Source organism: Tubulanus polymorphus, chromosome 1 (genome assembly GCF_964204645.1).
Source record: "Tubulanus polymorphus chromosome 1, tnTubPoly1.2, whole genome shotgun sequence".
In the NCBI taxonomy this organism is placed as follows: Eukaryota; Metazoa; Nemertea; class Palaeonemertea; order Tubulaniformes; family Tubulanidae; genus Tubulanus; species Tubulanus polymorphus.
Window position 1 is genome coordinate 2,259,976 of NC_134025.1, and position 19,561 is coordinate 2,279,536.

Consider the following 19,561-nt stretch of genomic DNA (forward strand, 5'->3'; position numbering starts at 1 on the left):
GGAAATCGGGGAATCCTGTGGAATCCCGTCGGGGAATCCGTACGGAATTCCAAAATGGCGTCGTGAATCGTAAACAATGATAAATTGTGCAAATTTTTTCTTAACACTGCTTCTTTTCGGTTGAATGTCATCATTCGAAATGTCAAACTGTATCGAACAAAGGCGCAATGAATCGATTAAAACTCAAGATCATTCACAATTATCTAAACTTTCTCGTGTAAGTTTCAATTAGACGATAAAGATACATGTTGGGGACAGGTAGTCTGGGCATAAACCGCTTATAGTCTTAGTTACTTACTGCTTTACTCAATTTGATGATTGTTTTTGTAGGTATTCCACGAACTGTGTCATAAAAACACTAGTTTGCTCCATCCTGAAGACTTGAAAGTTGCCATCATTATTCTATTTGGTTATAAACCTTCTAAGGTAGGACATTTATAGCTAGTCTGACGTAGTGACTAGAAGAACAAGTAAGCGTAATAAAACTGTTTTTATTTCCCTAACAGTATGAGTTAAATGAATTGATAAATGGTACCCAGAAGAGATACGGTCAACAACAAATCGGTAAAGATTTCGACTTCTCTGCATTCTAATGTTGAAAAGGTTGACAGTTTAACTGTTGGTTTGTTGTTATTTTAGGGATGCCACTTGAACACTTCATCGATGTGATGAGTATTAAATTAAAAGCAATCGATTCAGATGATGAAATTCGACAAACTTTCTTAGCGTTTGATTATCAATGTAAGTACAGTAGTTCACTTAAACTTCTGAGTACCACCAGACCAACCTCAAAATATCATTGATAATGTGTTTTTTCTTATAGGTCGAGGATTTCTAACCATGGATGATTTTAAGAAGGCGTCTAGTTTTATTGCTCCACACTTATCTTTACATACACTGGAAACTGCATTTAGGTTTGTATCAATAACTTGTTATCTCAGCTTCAAACCCTGCATCAAAGGGAAAATTCATTCTTACCGTAATTCATTAGTAAGAAATAAAGAAATGTCTTCTAATTGATTCTGGGATCTCATTTTCATTTTCTTATTACAGGGAAGTAGATCGCGATGGTGATGGAAGAATCAGTTTTAAAGATTTTGAATACATGATGAAGTATGATAGCTGAAAATATTTATGGTTTATTCCTGATAGCGGGTTCCTATCTCAATAATAATCTGTGTTTTCCTGATAGCTGGTCTGTCTCGGTAATAAACATTATGTTATATATATATCAGCCTAGTTTGTTTCCTTTCTCTTGCCCAATAAAACAGGGGTCAATCAGTGAAACTTTGATCTTGGCTACTAGAAATGTTCACGTTCAAGATGGTTAGTGTCTCGGGACTAATTAGTCAGTAACCTGTCTGTGGTTTCGTTTCACGATCGGATATTTCACAAACCACAGGGTATCAGCCCATCTGATTATAAAAAGCTTACCACCAACGATTAGCTAACTAACTAGGGAATAATATGATCCTCCAGGCTGATAATATGATCCTTAACTTGAAAAAAATGGTATACTGACTGTAGCACTTCATTGAGCTGTATGAGAGATGTGTGTGAATATCATCCGAGTTACGTGTGTCGACATGACTGTGTATCTATTTGGCAAAGTCGTTTTAGACTGATGAAGGGTAGTAGTAACCTACCGAAATATTTCTAATAAACTTTTTAGACATTTTATCATTTGTTGTGGGATTTTACTATTCACGTTTTAACTTCTTTTTTTCGATGAAAAATGGCAACTGGGCCAAGAGCCGGACTCGGACCCTCTTCAACCCCTCGATCTGCCCCTGCATAAGTCAAACTAGATGTGGTCAAAACTGACAGAAGAAAATATCTTGATGAGTGAGATGAATATAGAGATTTGCATTAGAAATCAATTTTTTTGAGGACTGCCCAACAGCGAAGTCTCAAAAGCGATAGAGAACGGCAACCAGTCTACTGTAGAGCTGACACCTGCACTGGCACGTGAGGTTGTTGCCACCACCCAGCTTCCAGGTGGTGCTCTGGTATATTATTTACATCATGCCGATTTATTGAGTCGTTGAGTGGGGTCTGTCTGCAGAGTGCGCAGGGGGCCGCTGCGGCCCCCTGCGCTCAATGGGTGCGCAGGGGGCCGGGTATTGTAAAGTGAGAACTGGTATGTGATGCTAGACGAAACGATGATTTTTTAGCAATAATGCAGAAATTTATTTTAACTCGCTTTTTTAAATAGAAAAACAATTAAGCTGATTTAATTTTGATTTTTGAGCTAGAACTTTTATATATGCTTAATCATGTAATTCAAAATCGTAGATATAGGATTGATATTGTTACTATGAAAATTAAGGTCAATCGCGCCGGGGGCCGTCCTCTACGTACATAACTCGGTTTTTTAAACTCCTGAATTTCCCATTCACCATGTCGTCGTTTTTCAACAGCAAAAAATAGTCGTCAAAAATAAGATGAAAGCTGAGAAAATGCGAGTTTCACTGTTCATTTATTTATTTGACATACATATTCGATTGACACTTAAACATCATAAGTATCAGAGGCGGCTGGATAATTGGTAATACATGTAAATTGAAGCTTACGTATCTTGTTGTACTGGATTTTATAGATCGCTTGATTTTATAGATCACAGACTTAATAAAATATTTATACACATGGATATTATAGATCGCTTGATTTCTAATCTCGATATCTTTAATTTGTATCATAATACTTTCGATAATTGGCGATAACATGATAATGATAATACATACATTTCTCTGACTTAATAAAATATTTATACATATGGATATTATAGATCGCTTGATTTCCGATTTCAATATTCTTAATCTGTACCGTAATATTTTCGAAATAGATTATATACGTCAACTAACGACTTTGCTTCAGTCCGTCGGCATATTGCGTCACTGTTTTCATAAGGTAGTCCATTGTAAATGCTAACGATGTAGACGAGAGCTTCCTTGTGTAAAACGTCATTCGAATAATAACTGGATAAGCTGAAATGAATCATCAGGAAATTAAATTTAACCCTAACCCTGCGCACCTATCTAGCAGAAGACAAGTATAACTATTTACGCTATTAAAACGCGGCCCCCTGCGCGCATATCTAGCAGAAGACAAGTAAAACTATTTACACTATTAAAACGCGGCCCCCTGCGCACCTATCTAGCAGAAGACAAGTAAAACTATTTACACTACTAAAACGCGGCCCCCTGCGCGCATATCTAGCAGAAGACAAGTAAAACTATTTACACTATTAAAACGCGGCCCCCTGCGCACCTATCTAGCAGAAGACAAGTAAAACTATTAAAACTTTTAAAACGCGGCCCCCTGCGCACCTATCCAGCAGAAGACAAGTAAAACTATTTACACTATTAAAACGCGGCCCCCTGCGCACCTATCCAGTAGAAGAAGTAAAACTTAGTAAAACTATTAGTTCAGAATCAAATAGAAATATAGCGGCCCCCTGCGCACCTATCTAGCAGAAGACAAGTAAAACTATTTACACTATTAAAACGCGGCCCCCTGCGCACTTATCCAGCAGCAGACAAGTAAAACTATTTACACTATTAAAACGCGGCCCCCTGCGCACCTATCCAGCAGAAGACAAGTAAAACTATTAAAACTTTTAAAACGCGGCCCCCTGCGCACCTATCCAGCAGAAGACAAGTAAAAATATGATCAAGTACATTAAAATGTGTTATGTTGACCCTAAATCGTTGATAAAAAGTAATGGATTTTTAACAGTCCCTTTTTCCCTCGAACGGGGAGTTAGACAGGGATGCCCGATGAGCGCGTTGCTATACGTCATCATCGCTGAAACTTTATCAATAAAAATCAGGCGTAACGATGAGATTAAAGGAATTAAGTTGCCTGATGGCAGCATTTGTAAAACGAAACAGTTTGCTGATGACAATACCTTAACTTTAACCAGCACCAAATCAATTGAGGAATTATTCAATGTTTTATCTGATTTCGGAAAAGCTTCCGGTGCTAAAGTGAACCGCCAAAAAACGGAATGTTTATGGATAGGCGCCTCCAAAAATAGAACTGATACACCTTACAATCTTAAATGGTCGAACAAACATATAAAAATATACGGCATGTATTTTGGACATGATGACATAGCTAAGTTGAACTGGGAACGAAAAGTCAGCACAGTATCGAACATATTAAATCAATGGCGTCAGACAAAACTATCCTACAAAGGAAAACGCGTAGTCATAAATTCATTTATTCTTCCTATATTATGGTATATATCAGAGATATATCCAATACCTAATACCTACATGGAAAGGATTCAGAACCAAATTAATAATTTTCTTTGGTCATATGGAAAACACCATGTTAGGGCAGAGGTTATTTATAAACCTTTACGACAGGGTGGCCTAGCAATTAACAATATAAACTGTAGGATAATAGCCCAGAGAGTGCGAACAATTCTATCTGAAATAAGGAAAGAAACGAAATGGAGACCTTTGCTCAATTTCTATCTCGAAAAAATACTCGGACCTGGCTGGTCATTACATTCCTTGATCAACGTAAATTTCGTAAATAAAGTAACTAATAACTTGTATTATAAAAACCTACTATCTGCATGGAAATATGTGATAACTCTTACCGAACCACAATTATCAAAGCACGATATAAAAAACAATTTATTATTCAATAACCCTTCAATAACTTTTAACGGCAAAACTTTAAACTACCCAGAGTATTCAGAAATAGGACTAACAAATGTCAAAAATTTATTCGATGAATACGGAAATTACTTGGAACTAGAAAATTTTACACCAATTCTCGAAAACGCTAGAAAACATAAAAGGATATACGAGGCGATTCCCAGAGAATGGCGCGTCATCCTTGGTGACGAAAGCTTAGCCGACACTAAAAAATCAGCTTTTACGGTAAAATTCCACAATAAACAAAGACTTTTCATTAGTTTAACAATGAGGGAGTTATATAGTTTCATTATACATAAGAAATTCGGGCACATTGTCCCGATAGGACGAAGGAAAATCGAAGATTTCCTCAATGCAAACGATATCGACTGGGCCCAAATTTGGGAAGATAGCTATCACCCGATTATAGACAAAAAATTGAGCGATATGCAATGGCGTTTCCTACATGATTCGTTAGCAACAGCAAACAAACTAGTAACATGGCAAGTTTCAAATGATCCAACCTGTAAGGTATGCGGTCGAGCGGCCACAAATAGACATGTAATAATTGAATGCCCGGCAGCAATTGAACTTTTTTCTCGATTCCAAACTATAATTGACCAAATAGCGGAACAGCCAACTAACTTAGATAAACGAGTAATATATTTCGGCTTGCCTAGACAGATAATTAGAAATTCAAAAAATAGACATATATGTAATTATGTAATAACAGTTCTAAAATGGACACTGTACAAAAATCACCGTAAATCATGTGACGGGGAACAGCAAATAGATCTAAAAAACTATGCTAGGAATTATATTGTAAATAGATTAAAACAAGAGATTGCACACAAAAAGAACATACATTTGTGGACCCAAAATGAATCCCTAATTAAAATAACTGAAATGGAATTGGTAATAAATGAAATACTACTCGATACAATTTATGATATACTGTAAGCTTTGTATACTATGTACTACGTATATTATTAAATACTATGTATAGTATGTTTGTGTATTTTCCGACATGAATAATGTATTATTGATATATATATATATGTATATATATGTATATATATATATGTGTATATGTATATATATATATATATATATATATATATGTATATATATGTATGTATATATATATATATATATGTGTATATGTATGTATATATATATATATATATGTATATAGACTTGTTAATTCTGTAAATGTGTATATATTGAAGAATGATAGACTATTTGATAACGATGTCTAGTATGTAAATAGGATTCTGTACCGATAACTGTATATAATTTTTCAAAATTTTAAGAAAAAAAACAAAAGCAATATAAAAAAAAGATAAAAAATACTGAAAAAAAGGAAAAAAATGTTAAAAAAGAACGAAAATTTTTTATATCCTATTTGGAAAGAGTAGAACAACCTAAAATGAAAAGAGATAACAGTTATTTAAGAACTTTCCCTCTCGGTCGTAAGGTGTTCTTACACCTAATACACGGAGCTAGAGGTGATTTTTTTTCTTTTTAAACTGCATATTCTCGCTACAATCATGTAACAATTATTCAGTCCCCCACATGACTCCAGTGGGTGCGATGTAGATGTAATGGAGCTTTCCATTAGATAATAAAGTAAGATATAAATAAAAAAAAAAAAAAAAAAAAAAAAAAAAAAAGTAAAACTATTAAAACTTTTAAAACGCGGCCCCCTGCGCACCAATCCAGCAGAAGACAAGTAAAACTATTAAAACTTTTAAAACGCGGCCCCCTGCGCACCAATCCAGCAGAAGACAAGTAAAACTATTTACACTATTAAAACGCGGCCCCCTGCGCACTTATCCAGCAGCAGACAAGTAAAACTATTTACACTATTAAAACGCGGCCCCCTGCGCACCTATCCAGCAGAAGACAAGTAAAACTATTAAAACTTTTAAAACGCGGCCCCCTGCGCACCTATCCAGCAGAAGACAAGTAAAACTATGGTAAAACTATTAAACCGCGGCCCCCTGCGCACCAATCCAGCAGAAGACAAGTAAAACTATTAAAACTTTTAAAACGCGGCCCCCTGCGCACCTATCCAGCAGAAGACAAGTAAAACTATTAAAACTTTTAAAACGCGGCCCCCTGCGCACCCATCCAGCAGAAGACAAGTAAAACTATTAAAACTATTAAACCGCGGCCCCCTGCGCACCTATCCAGCAGAAGACAAGTAAAACTATTAAAACTTTTAAAACGCGGCCCCCTGCGCACCTATCCAGCAGAAGACAAGTAAAACTATTAAAACTTTTAAAACGCGGCCCCCTGCGCACCCATCCAGCAGAAGACAAGTAAAACTATTAAAACTTTTAAAACGCGGCCCCCTGCGCACCTATCCAGCAGAAGACAAGTAAAACTATTAAAACTTTTAAAACGCGGCCCCCTGCGCACCCATCCAGCAGAAGACAAGTAAAACTATTAAAACTATTAAACCGCGGCCCCCTGCGCACCTATCCAGCAGAAGACAAGTAAAACTATTAAAACTTTTAAAACGCGGCCCCCTGCGCACCAATCCAGCAGAAGACAAGTAAAACTATTAAAACTTTTAAAACGCGGCCCCCTGCGCACCTATCCAGCAGAAGACAAGTAAAACTATTAAAACTTTTAAAACGCGGCCCCCTGCGCACCTATCCAGCAGAAGACAAGTAAAACTATTAAAACTTTTAAAACGCGGCCCCCTGCGCACCAATCCAGCAGAAGACAAGTAAAACTATTTACACTATTAAAACGCGGCCCCCTGCGCACTTATCCAGCAGCAGACAAGTAAAACTATTTACACTATTAAAACGCGGCCCCCTGCGCACCTATCCAGCAGAAGACAAGTAAAACTATTAAAACTTTTAAAACGCGGCCCCCTGCGCACCTATCCAGCAGAAGACAAGTAAAACTATTAAAACTTTTAAAACGCGGCCCCCTGCGCACATATCCAGCAGTAGACAAGTAAAACTATGGTAAAACTATTAAACCGCGGCCCCCTGCGCACCAATCCAGCAGAAGACAAGTAAAACTATTAAAACTTTTAAAACGCGGCCCCCTGCGCACCTATCCAGCAGAAGACAAGTAAAACTATTAAAACTTTTAAAACGCGGCCCCCTGCGCACCCATCCAGCAGAAGACAAGTAAAACTATTAAAACTATTAAACCGCGGCCCCCTGCGCACCTATCCAGCAGAAGACAAGTAAAACTATTAAAACTTTTAAAACGCGGCCCCCTGCGCACCCATCCAGCAGAAGACAAGTAAAACTATTTACACTATTAAACCGCGGCCCCCTGCGCACCTATCCAGCAGAAGACAAGTAAAACTATTAAAACTTTTAAAACGCGGCCCCCTGCGCACCCATCCAGCAGAAGACAAGTAAAACTATTTACACTATTAAACCGCGGCCCCCTGCGCACCTATCCAGCAGAAGACAAGTAAAACTATTAAAACTTTTAAAACGCGGCCCCCTGCGCACTTATCCAGCAGAAGACAAGTAAAACTTAGTAAAACTATTAAACCGCGGCCCCTTGCGCACATATCCAGCAGAAGACAAGTAAAATTTAGTAAAACTATTAAACCGCGGCCCCTTGCGCACATATCCAGCAGTAGACAAGTAAAACTTAGTAAAACTATTAAACCGCGGCCCCTTGCGCACATATCCAGCAGTAGACAAGTAAAACTTAGTAAAACTATTAAACCGCGGCCCCCTGCGCACCTATCCAGCAGAAGACAAGTAAAACTTAGTAAAACTATTAAACCGCGGCCCCTTGCGCACATATCCAGCAGTAGACAAGTAAAACTTAGTAAAACTATTAAACCGCGGCCCCCTGCGCACCTATCCAGCAGAAGACAAGTAAAACTTAGTAAAACTATTAAACCGCGGCCCCCTGCGCACCTATCCAGCAGAAGACAAGTAAAACTTAGTAAAACTATTAAACCGCGGCCCCCTGCGCACCTATCCAGCAGAAGACAAGTAAAACTTAGTAAAACTATTAAACCGCGGCCCCCTGCGCACCTATCCAGCAGAAGACAAGTAAAACTTAGTAAAACTATTAAACCATGTCATTTTCCATCATCGTACTGAAACTTCGCAATTCTTTATCTAAGAAACTAACGTCACATGGAATTAGGGGTACAAACTAGGGTTAATACACTGTTACACAGTATAAAACAAAGAGATTAATTAAGCTGTGATTAAGATGTGATGCACACTAATATACAGCATGAAGACAGTTACAAACTTAACAAATCTTAATGATGAGAGCAAACTAGGGCGTAATACAATAGTTAAGAATCAAATAGAAATATAGCGGGGCAATTAATCAACAACTTAACAATGAAACAGTAGATCAAAAAGTAAATTATGTACCGTATCAAGTAGGTTTAACAGAAATGCAAAGTAATCTATTAGAAACAAGCTTTTTGAAAAACCCTTGGAGTCAATAACGCAGTTTTATATTTTATGCTCCATGTAGCAGCAGCAGCAGCAGCAGCAGCAGCAGCAGCAGCAGCAGCAGCAGCAGCAGCAGCAGCAGATAGATAAAAATTCACGCGGCCCCCTGCGCGCCTCTCCAGCAGCAGCAGCAGATAGATAAAAATTCGTAGATTCGGCGGAGTATTTTGATAAATAATATATACTCTGTATACTGTTCTTAGTGTACCATTTTATGCGCATCTCGATGGTAAAATCATAAACTGGTTGATGGTGGTTATGCATTTGATTTATTGGTAGAAGTAGGAGTAGTTTCATATCGCATACTACTATGTATATGTATTGCCGTTTCGTAAATAATATCGTGTGGTTTTCACTTTATTAAAGCGGCCCCCTGCGCGCGGCCTCCTGCGCACGGCCCCGTGCGCACTCTGCAGTTTGATATGACTCGAGAGGAGTCTTTGTAATGTGAGATGCTCAAACTAAGATTTGCACATATTTACAGACGTTTTCGACAAGCAATTTTAGACACATATAGAAATAAAGTCCATCATGCTGATGTTTTAGTTCAGAGCGACTGCCCAACATTTTATACAGTCAAAACCACATCACAAAATTCATCTGTCTCCAAAAAATTGATACCGGTATCAAGATTTGAAGATGGCAGGATATCTATATCCATCAGTACTTTAAAAAAGATATCTCTTACCCCTCATTTGAGTAATTTTGTCTTGAAAACTATCATGGAACTAAAACCACCAGAAAATGTGCGCGGAATGAAGATTTTGGATAGATCCGCTTTCGATCAGACTATTGTTGTTCCCGCTCTGAAAGTTCCAGTCAATAATGTCGGCGCTGTGGTTAAATATATGAAAAAATCTGTATTGAAAATTGTTCGAGTGAAACCTGTCGTGGAGATCAGCGGGGAAAACCAGGATCGTAAAACTCATAAGATCATTCTCCTCGATCCTGGAAAGCATTCACATTTTGATAGTTTCAGCGACGAAATGAAAAATACGCTGGAGAAATCAGGCGTAACTGGCAGCTCATTCGATACCTTTAAAATCAATCTGACCTACGACAACTGGACAATCGCTGAAATTCTGAAAGCTATTTTAACATCTGATGCGGAAAGCGTTGCAGGATTCAGTACAATAGGACATATTGCTCATTTAAATCTGAAAGATGCTCATCTCGAATTCAAGAACATAATCGGTAAGAAAATGTTTTAAAAAGTGATTACAGTGTCTGTAAATGAGGACTGTGTTAAGTGAGTATTCACTAGGTGGCGACAGTGCATTGCAACAATTTCAGATTCAACTGAAATCTCAAAATTCTCAGATAAGTCATTACATGAATCGTGAATCCTTTAGATCACCAGTGAATCAGTGATTAGAGTTAATAAAAGACATGATTTAGATAATTTTGATGATGGGGGCTTAAGATATTAATGAAAATGAATTTAAAATGAACTCAATTTTCATTGAGTTGTCCTACTGTTCTGCACACGACTTGGTGAGATAACTTGTGCACAGCTCGGAGTCCTTACTGATATCACTCAAAAATCATGAAATGAATGTCTTTCTGTTTTTCAGGTGAAATTATACTGGACAAATTGCACAGTATCAAAACTGTGGTGAATAAAACAAAAACCATTGATAACACGTATAGGAACTTTCAAATGGAATTACTGGCTGGTGATGATAATATGTTCGCCAGTACAAAGGAAAACGGTTGCCATTATGAATTTGACTTTTCTAAAGTTTACTGGAATCCAAGACTGGGTAAGAACGAAATAATAAGGGTTTTGTATTTATTAGTTAGTTACCTAATCGTTGGTGGTAAGCTTTTTATAATCGGATGAGTGGTTTGTGAAAATATCCGATTGTGAAACTAAACCACAGACAGGTTACTCACTATGTATTTATATGACAGAATCGTGCCATTTTTGGCATGAAATTGTCGATCGCTTGAAGTTTAGGAGGTCTTACAGAAGGTGGGTACAATATGGCCAAGTCTTAAATCACTGATGTGGGCAGTATATAAAGGATTGACTGTACCAAGCAGGTGTTATGAGACTTCCATAAGACCTTCATAACTTTCATAAGAATCAATTTGATATTGATTTTATGTATATTCATAGGAACCGAACATCAGAGAGTTATAGATCAGTTATCAGCGAGTGACGTAGTCTACGATGTATTCGCCGGTGTCGGTCCATTCGCGATTCCGGCCGCTAAAAAACTCTGCGAAGTTTACGCGAATGATCTGAATCCGGAATCGTTTAAATGGCTCAAACATAACGTTGAAAAGAAGAATAAGATCAAAGTGCCGATTCACGTCTATAATCAGGATGGAAGAGAATTCATACGAAGTGTCGCTAAAACGAGTATAGTTAAATATTCAGAATCCGATGAACTGCATTCGAACTCTAGGTTCTGTTTTCTAATGAATTTGCCAGCACTGGCGATCGAGTTTTTAGACGCGTTTGTTGGATTGTTCGCCGATAATGCACTGTGCGCGAATAAGATACATATTCAAGTGCATTGTTACGGATTTACAAAAGCCGACAATGCTGAAGATGATATTAAAACTCGTATTGAAACAGTGTTAATGCGCCGACTGCCAGATTCCGATACGACTGTTCGTTTTGTCCGCAATGTGGCACCGAGTAAAGATATGATGTGTTGTAGCTTTAAGATGCCTGTGGAAGTTTTACTCGGATTGAATCAAACAAATACTGCTGGTAAGAAAATGAACCCACAAATCTATTTTACTGTTATTACAGATCATAGAAACAAAAATTCCCTAATATTTCCCAACCATAGAAAAAAAATTTCCCGATACTTAAGATATTCTCAGTTTGGTGCAGTTTCTTCTTGCGAGGTTCCTTGTGCCACCTGTCTCTGGCGAGAAATACAAGACTGACTGGTAGACTGAACAAAACCCACAGTTATTGTTAATAATTTAACAATTTATTCTGACAGTTGTCTGTTAAATCATCAATTTTGGGTTTTGTTCATTAAAAACAGATTTTAGGATTGAGACAACTGTAAGACAATTTCTTCATTATTTCTTTTTAGCCAATTATACCTCAGAGGATGAGCCCGTTATGAAGAAAGCAAAGGTGTCCGATTTCTAAATTTGATATTACGTGTGTAGGGATATTACATCTGAATAAAGTTTTACGTATTCCATTTTATTCTTGCTCGTGTCTTCGTTATGAAAATCGCAGCTCTTGATTTTACATAACAGATTCCAAAGATCCACAATCAGTAATTACGCATAATTTAATCAAATAAGACTTTATTCAATAGATTAAAGTTTATATATAAATGCAACATTTTATCACAACATGTCCTCCAACAGCAGACAACTGGTGCATTGACAACTGGGATTTACAATTTGTAGTACACTAAACTCCCGTGGAGTTGCCTTTGATTATCGCGCGTTCAGGACAATATATTACATTTGTTAGAGATAAGAGAATTTATCGGTCCCGTCAGATCTGAGACAAGGAGGAGCAGTCTACTGCATAACATTCTAAATGAAATCCCACATCAAGATATGTCCATATTATCAGCAAATTCACTGTTATTACCAGAACTACTGCAACCACTCGGAGCTGGTGATGGATTCGATAGATCACAGTTAAAAAATAAACCACAAAGAGCTTCTTGTAAAGCGCGATGACAAGCCGATTTCATTTGGAATCCGCCTGCTTTGTATATTTGAATAGTTTCTTCTTTCGCGCTCATCGCAGTCGAATATCTACAATTGAAAGTCATTAACGATAGTAAAGACAAGTGATTTTCAATGTTGAGAAGAATTGAATAAGAAACTGAAAGAAACCGACCCCTTGTCGTCCATATCGTCCAGTGATGGAAGAACGGGTCCACAGTTTTCCAGTAATTGCGGTTCGTAAGAATATAGAGGAATCACTCCCGGTTTTGGAATCGGTTTGAAAATATTACTTTGACCCTGTAAATAGATGATACAATATTTCAGTTGAGCAACATAGTTATGACTCGGTGTAAATGTGAGAGAATTTAAAAGCGTACCACTTTGATCCCGGTACTGAATTCAGTATGAACAGGTATGGAATCTTTACTGTCGATAGCTGCTGCTTTATGCGTCGCTAAAATACTCTCAGCCGGCAAATCTGAGAACATCTACAAAAGAACAAATTTCTAGCAGATTCTATAAAGATTTCAAAAAGATTCGTATTTACATCAATAGTGTGTAAAACAGCATTATTACTGTCAAAACCCGCTTTATTTTGATCATCTGGGACTGATTAAATTAATCCAGTTTTTGAGAAATCCAAAGTAGACATCATACTGTACGTGCATTCATTCATGTATAGGTGGACCATAAGAAAAAATCCCCAAAAAAACATCAAAATCCGGATAACACTGCTCTGTATTAAGCAGGTTTGACTGGGCATTTATATTGCTCATAATATCAAACTAAAGCAGAATTCAACAAATTAATTGTTTATAAAATAAAATTCTTATAATATCATATTTAAGTGCATAAGGTCAATTACCAATTCATCAATCAATGCTTCTTTTTTCATTTTCTTATTTTTCAATAATCGTTCCTCTTCCAGTATTTGTAACCTTCGATTTTGACTCGTCAATTTTTCTTGTTCGATCAATGAATCGAGATATTCTTCATCTTTACTCTACAGAATACAAACACAATATCAAAATATGTTCAACTCTTCACAGCGACATACTTCACTCGCCGGGGAAATACTCACTATCTTCACTTTGTTTTTCTTGATAAAATCTCGGTTTTCTTTCTTGTATTGTTCTATTCTTTGTTTAGTTTCATCAATGTCGATTCCATTCGCCAAATTGAAAACTGAAAATTCACCGCTAATAATTATGAAATAAGATATGGAAATGTTCACCAAGAATATCAAAATCAATCGGAAATCTTTTATTACCGATTGTTTCAATTTCCTCTAAATAATCGTTATATTCACGTAAACTGTTGAAATCTTCTTCCTTCTTGTTATAACTGAAATGAAATCAAACTCTATTAAAGCGAAAACTTTCCACAAGATTGCGCGCTATCAAATACTTACTCTTTCAATATTCTCTTTCTGATATCGACTTCTTTTTCAACGTAGGCATCTTCAAACAGTTGAAGTCTAAAATTTGTCCTCCTGAGTGGAACATTACACTGAGGACACGCCCCGGAACCTCTTACAAATAATAGTTCCACACAATTCTCACACCTTATAATAATAAAACGTAAAACTATTATCTCTGGTTCATTTTTGTATCTAGTAATTGAGTGAAACGTAGTTTACTTACAAAGAATGTCCGCATACGTTCACCATCAATTTCAAATTAGGATTGCGATATTTGGTTGTTTTGCAGCGAGGACAAGATTGATCTTCCATGTTGACGTCTCGTCTAGTAGAGGTAGAATCTGTCATCGTGTAAGAAGGATAGATATTAAAACTTCAGGCCACAAGCCTGTTAAAATTGGACACCCAGCATATGAAAATGAACTGATGAAAAAGGGCTTTTTGACGGATCTATCAACATTTACTTTTCTTGCGACCACTCACCTTTGGGCAATTAAACTTCAGAAAATACTTCAAAGTTTCTCGAGTCGCAGAAAATCCATGGGCGCAGCCATGTTGAATGTAGGTGGCAGCAGCGAACGGTTTATTTTTCGGCGGTCAGATTTCGGGCTGCGACACGAAATACGAATACGAATTTGTCCCAATAGATAATTGGAAATGCTGGACACCGTCCATGTCACAAGAGACGATCAGGATGATGTTTGATGTAAATTTTTATGTTCCACACATGTTTCTCGCCCACTACGGAATCACTGAGTGTCCTGAATCAGTTATCAGTAATTACTTTTGTTAAGATATCAACATTTTACCGTACGGTGCTGTCTCTACGCTCATCGTTAGCGGGATTTTTATACACTAACGTTAGTCAACTCTGGCAAGCTAAGGTCACGGAGTATAACTGGACAGCACGTCGATTGCCAGAGTTGACTTTAGTTAGTGTATGAAAATCCCGCTAACGATGAGCATAGCGGCAGCACTGTACGGTCTGGACACCCCTGTACATCCTTTATTCAACATCAGGACAACTCTGAATCAGTATCAGTAATTACTGGGTTTGAACCCAGGACACCCCTGTACATCCTCTATTCAGCATTAGGACCACTCTGAACCAGTATCATTTATTACTGTGTTCGAACCTGGGACACCCCTGTTCATCCTTTATCCATCACGACCACTCTGAATCACAGCAATTGATGGGTTTGGACCCGGGATACCCCTGTACATCATCTATTCAGCATCAGAACCACTCTGAATCAGTATCAGTAATTACTGGGTTTGAACCCGGGACACCCCCGTACATCCTCTATTCAGCATCAGAACCACTCTGAATCAGCATCAGTAATTATTGGATTCGAACCCGGGACACCCCTGTGCATCCTCTATTCAGCATCAGGACCACTCTGAACCAGTATCAGTAATTACTGGGTTCGAACCTTAGAGACGATCAGGAGGTCATCGGCTACATTTACCGAAAGCATGAAGAAAATAAAAACAATGATTTTTACAAGAGAAACACAAATCTCATGTAATTAATCATGTAATGTTAACACCAAAAGAAGGATACTGGGTGCCACTTTTAAAGGCAAAGTTAACTATTCAGGACTCTGCTTCTGTATATAAAAATCAAACCGATCATCAGTGGAAATATCAAATTAGCGGGTGGTGAAATATATATGCCGTCACAAAATATTGCCGAAGGGCACTTAAATTTTAGACCGTACGAACAATGTATTGGGCAATACGGTCTGGATCCGCCCCTGATGGCTTTAGTGACAATCAAAAAGATTGCTAATTTCGTAATTACTTTTCGGCAGCTCAACACTCGCTTCTAACCAGTCAACAAGTGTTAGTGTGTCCGGGTTGAAGGTAAGCTGTATTGCCAATATTCGATTATCATGTTTTCCGGACATCCTCGTCTCCGCACAATGTTGGTGGAAATATTGGTTTGAAACAAGAGGTGGATTGCAAAATAACAAAAAACCACTGACTGGTGAACTAACAAAGTTCAGACAGAGTAGCTAAACAGATAAAGAATTTCAATCATATTTATTCTCATACAGTGTACAACAATCATACAAAATGCCAGGTTTGTGCTCGAGGAATTATAACGTAAGCTCCTCAAACACGTGGACTGTATTTCAAAAACAGTCCAACCATGGATGTATAAACTATAAACTAGAGTTTATACATCCATGGTCCAACCATAGACTCTAAAACAGAAACGTCTATGGCCTACAACCATGGACTCTCGAGTCCATGGCTCCCCGCACTAAAACCAGAGATAAACCTGGCCAAATACTCTGGAAAGCGTAGGATTAAGTAATCAATCTGATTTACATTTCTACATTTTATTTTCACATATCATATTATTAACTTTTAGCTTATTTTCTCAAATTTTAATAGTAATTTTATTTCTATTACTATGAATGAAATTGTAATAACTCTAAACCACAAAAGTAACATGTAAAGTATTTCGAAGTTTTAATATACAATACATCTCCACTACTACTGATTTTATACAATTTGCATCAATAGGAAAATAACAAAAATACACAAAGAATTATAAACTTTTATCCATAAAACACAGAAAATTGGACTAGTCTGAAAGTCTAAGATTATGAATTTGACAATTCATGAGGTCAATATAACCGACACTTTGTTATATTTCATGAAGTATGAATCTACCGTGTCAACTTTTCAAATGACATTTAATTATCAAGAAAAAGCTCAACTAGAATCGATACGACCTTAATTCAGCGTTTGAAGAACAATTGACATAAACATTTCGTTTTTGATTTTTAACAGTCTTTGATTTAATTTTCAATAACATTATTTTAAAAGATAACTACAGTTTTGCCACCTTTGCCTTGTCTTTAAGAGATTTTCAGACATGATCAAATTGGTTATTTTCTCAAATGTTACATTTAATGCAAAGTATTTTGGAGGCATTCTCTTCTATGCATTCAGCAAGATAAATCGAGTATATAAATATTGTTCAACTGTCAATTTTAACACAGCTAGGTCAATTACTACATGTAATAACTTATTGCTTAGATATCTACAATTAAGTTAGATTCAATAATTTTTTGAGGTGCTTCTCGTGCAGATATTTCAGGTTTATAGTTATTTGTTTTGTTTATTACAATAACTGAGTTGATAGAATGCTAAAAACAACAACAGAAAAGATATCTGGTTTTCGCTATACTTAGGGAAGGTTGTTCGATAAAACCATTACAATAAAAGAAGTTCAAACAGCTATAAACAATGTTAAAACGTTCAAAATTAGTCCTAGCTATAACTTTAGCTTTACCTATCAAATGTAAATAATGGTCTCCTTTTAGATAAAGCTTTTGCTTTCAAATACGTAGCATCGAACAGATTGATGGAGGCTCAAAGTTAAAACTCCATGTGAAAATCGACATATATGATTCATTTCTCAAATTGGTTACACGGGCCTTCGAAAATATCAATGCCGTCAGATTAGTACATCTACAATTCTGCAAATACTTATTATTTGTACATAGAACGTAATGTTCTATGTTTCCTAACCATGTGATATCTACAGGGCAAAGCCACTGTGTTGACTCTGTTTAACTATGGTAAGCACAATAAAACTTACAACATCATGTTGAAACTATATCTCAGTTTAGGCGTTAACTCAACAGACCTACGACTCAAAACTAGGCGCTCGACGCGACCATTTACTCCTAGTGACTAACCAACTCGACTTATCTATCAACCTAAGATCAAAGACCAATATCGTGAATTAATGGAGCTCAGCTTTTATTAGACCCTAAGAAGGATATTTCTGTCACATTGCAAAACACATGACACATCTTTTTACAAACTCATTATAAAATAGATTTCTCTATATTGAAATATTCTAACGTAGAGTTCCTTTCTCAGGCCAAAGGAACCTAATTATCTCACTAATTATCTAACTATTTTCAATATTCGACTCAACAACTATTTTCATACTCCATTCCACGCAATCAGGTAAATTTTTTAAACTATGTTACCTATCAGACTGGTCTGAAAAAGGGTGATATTAGTAAAAAAATCAATACTTTACTACAGAGGTCTTTGCCGCTGCTTGATCTCAGTGTTCATGAGATAAACCATTGTCTTTGCTGCTTCGGTGTTTATCCTGAATCAGATTTTATAAGATAATCCATTGTCTTTGCTGCGCGAATCAGTGTTTATAAGATACACTATCATCTCTGCTGCTCCTGATAAAATGTTTTATAGAAATCAACCACCGATTGTAGAAGATTCCATTGTTGAGTGATTAATCCGTCGCTGGCTCCTGAACTTCTCATCTGGGTTTCTACAGTTTTCATCAGCAAATGGGTCAATGGGTATTTGTCTACTTGTGTCTTCTTCAGGCCATTATTTCCGGGATGTAGTTTGACTGAAACAAAGTGAAGAAAGCAAAACATTTTAGAGAGATTTATCATAACTTACATGTCATTTCAAATTACAAGCCACCGTGTTTTTCACTTAGTTAATATAGTTATTTCCAAAACCAGAATTAGGTTCATTGACGTCAATTGCCGATTTAAACCCCAATAAATAATTGCAGTAGTAGGACTAGTTCATTAATGTTTAAGCTTGGAGTAATCATTTGAAAAATTTATTACTCCAAGGTGCAAGACTAGTAAAGATAAAAGTTCTAAGATCATCCATGTGGACAGGTAAATAGATTTCGATGATAATCACTTATCAAATGATATTCATATGAGGCCTGAAATTTCTATATACCGGTAATTTCCATCTAATGAGTTTGATTCTTCTGTGGGTTGTTCAAATCCGTAGATTTCAGATGAGTAGTTGATTTTAAGCTGGTCTCTTTCTTATAGTTGAAACTTAGCTGCAATGAGTAAATAAATATATCCTGTAATCACAACATTTAGAAATCATCGTAATAACTCCATGTATATCAAGTTACCTTTTATGATTGCTGGTTTCATCATCGACGAGGATCTCCTAAGTCGGTTGATTTCTGTGCACTGTTTTCTCTAATTGGCAGATTTTTGATGAGTTGTTGACCTCAAGCTCTCGTTTGACTTTTCGAGTTGGTGTCCCTTACAAACCACACCTGGCGGGAGCGATACGGCGGTTTTTTTCAAAATCGGAAATCGAAGTACAGATATAGTTGCGTGATCGGCGGTCGTTTTTACAGATCTTTTTTTTTTAAGTCCAAGAACATAATTGGTAATTCGGTTCTGGTTCATTCAAACAATCTTTTATTCTGCCTAATTCTGATTTTGGAAATAACTATATTGTTGAAGATAATTTTACAATATTTGGTCTTTTTTTAATGTAACTAGTCCGAAAGTTTACAATGTTTAATAATTTTG

The 19,561-nt window shown here is 36.7% G+C and overlaps 3 protein-coding genes and 1 long non-coding RNA gene across 5 annotated transcripts; 2 read left to right on the top strand and 2 right to left on the bottom strand.

Annotated features, from left to right (window-relative positions):
• Positions 1 to 66: 66 nt before the first annotated feature.
• On the top strand, positions 67 to 1,384 carry LOC141900970 (EF-hand calcium-binding domain-containing protein 11-like). Its single transcript, XM_074788011.1, has 6 exons — positions 67 to 217; positions 331 to 426; positions 507 to 564; positions 640 to 741; positions 824 to 914; positions 1,054 to 1,384. The coding sequence occupies exons 1-6, from the start codon at positions 125 to 127 to the stop codon at positions 1,124 to 1,126; spliced, it is 513 nt and encodes a 170-aa protein (XP_074644112.1). The 5' UTR covers positions 67 to 124; the 3' UTR covers positions 1,127 to 1,384.
• An 8,166-nt stretch (positions 1,385 to 9,550) lies between these two features.
• LOC141900846 (tRNA (guanine(37)-N(1))-methyltransferase-like) lies at positions 9,551 to 12,274 on the top strand. The gene is made up of 4 exons (XM_074787897.1): positions 9,551 to 10,312; positions 10,693 to 10,881; positions 11,241 to 11,843; positions 12,181 to 12,274. The coding sequence occupies exons 1-4, from the start codon at positions 9,571 to 9,573 to the stop codon at positions 12,237 to 12,239; spliced, it is 1,593 nt and encodes a 530-aa protein (XP_074643998.1). The 5' UTR covers positions 9,551 to 9,570; the 3' UTR covers positions 12,240 to 12,274.
• A 165-nt stretch (positions 12,275 to 12,439) lies between these two features.
• On the bottom strand, positions 12,440 to 14,751 carry LOC141900901 (CDK-activating kinase assembly factor MAT1-like). Of its 2 annotated transcripts, none has more exons than XM_074787969.1 (9): positions 14,685 to 14,751; positions 14,425 to 14,542; positions 14,193 to 14,345; positions 14,052 to 14,125; positions 13,863 to 13,966; positions 13,647 to 13,784; positions 13,159 to 13,269; positions 12,954 to 13,078; positions 12,440 to 12,868 (listed from the first exon to the last, which is right to left on the bottom strand). In XM_074787969.1, exons 2-9 carry the CDS (start codon positions 14,511 to 14,513, stop codon positions 12,658 to 12,660), a joined length of 1,005 nt encoding a protein of 334 aa, XP_074644070.1. In that variant the 5' UTR covers positions 14,514 to 14,542; positions 14,685 to 14,751; the 3' UTR covers positions 12,440 to 12,657. The 2 variants fall into 2 exon arrangements, with proteins under 2 accessions (XP_074644070.1, XP_074644079.1); XM_074787978.1 differs by having other exon boundaries at positions 14,425 to 14,521; positions 14,685 to 14,742.
• Positions 14,752 to 17,776: 3,025 nt separating this feature from the next.
• Positions 17,777 to 19,474, bottom strand: LOC141900978 (uncharacterized). Its single transcript, XR_012618800.1, has 3 exons — positions 19,150 to 19,474; positions 18,963 to 19,071; positions 17,777 to 18,612 (listed from the first exon to the last, which is right to left on the bottom strand). It is a non-coding gene; the product is annotated as an uncharacterized LOC141900978 (long non-coding RNA).
• Positions 19,475 to 19,561: the final 87 nt, after the last annotated feature.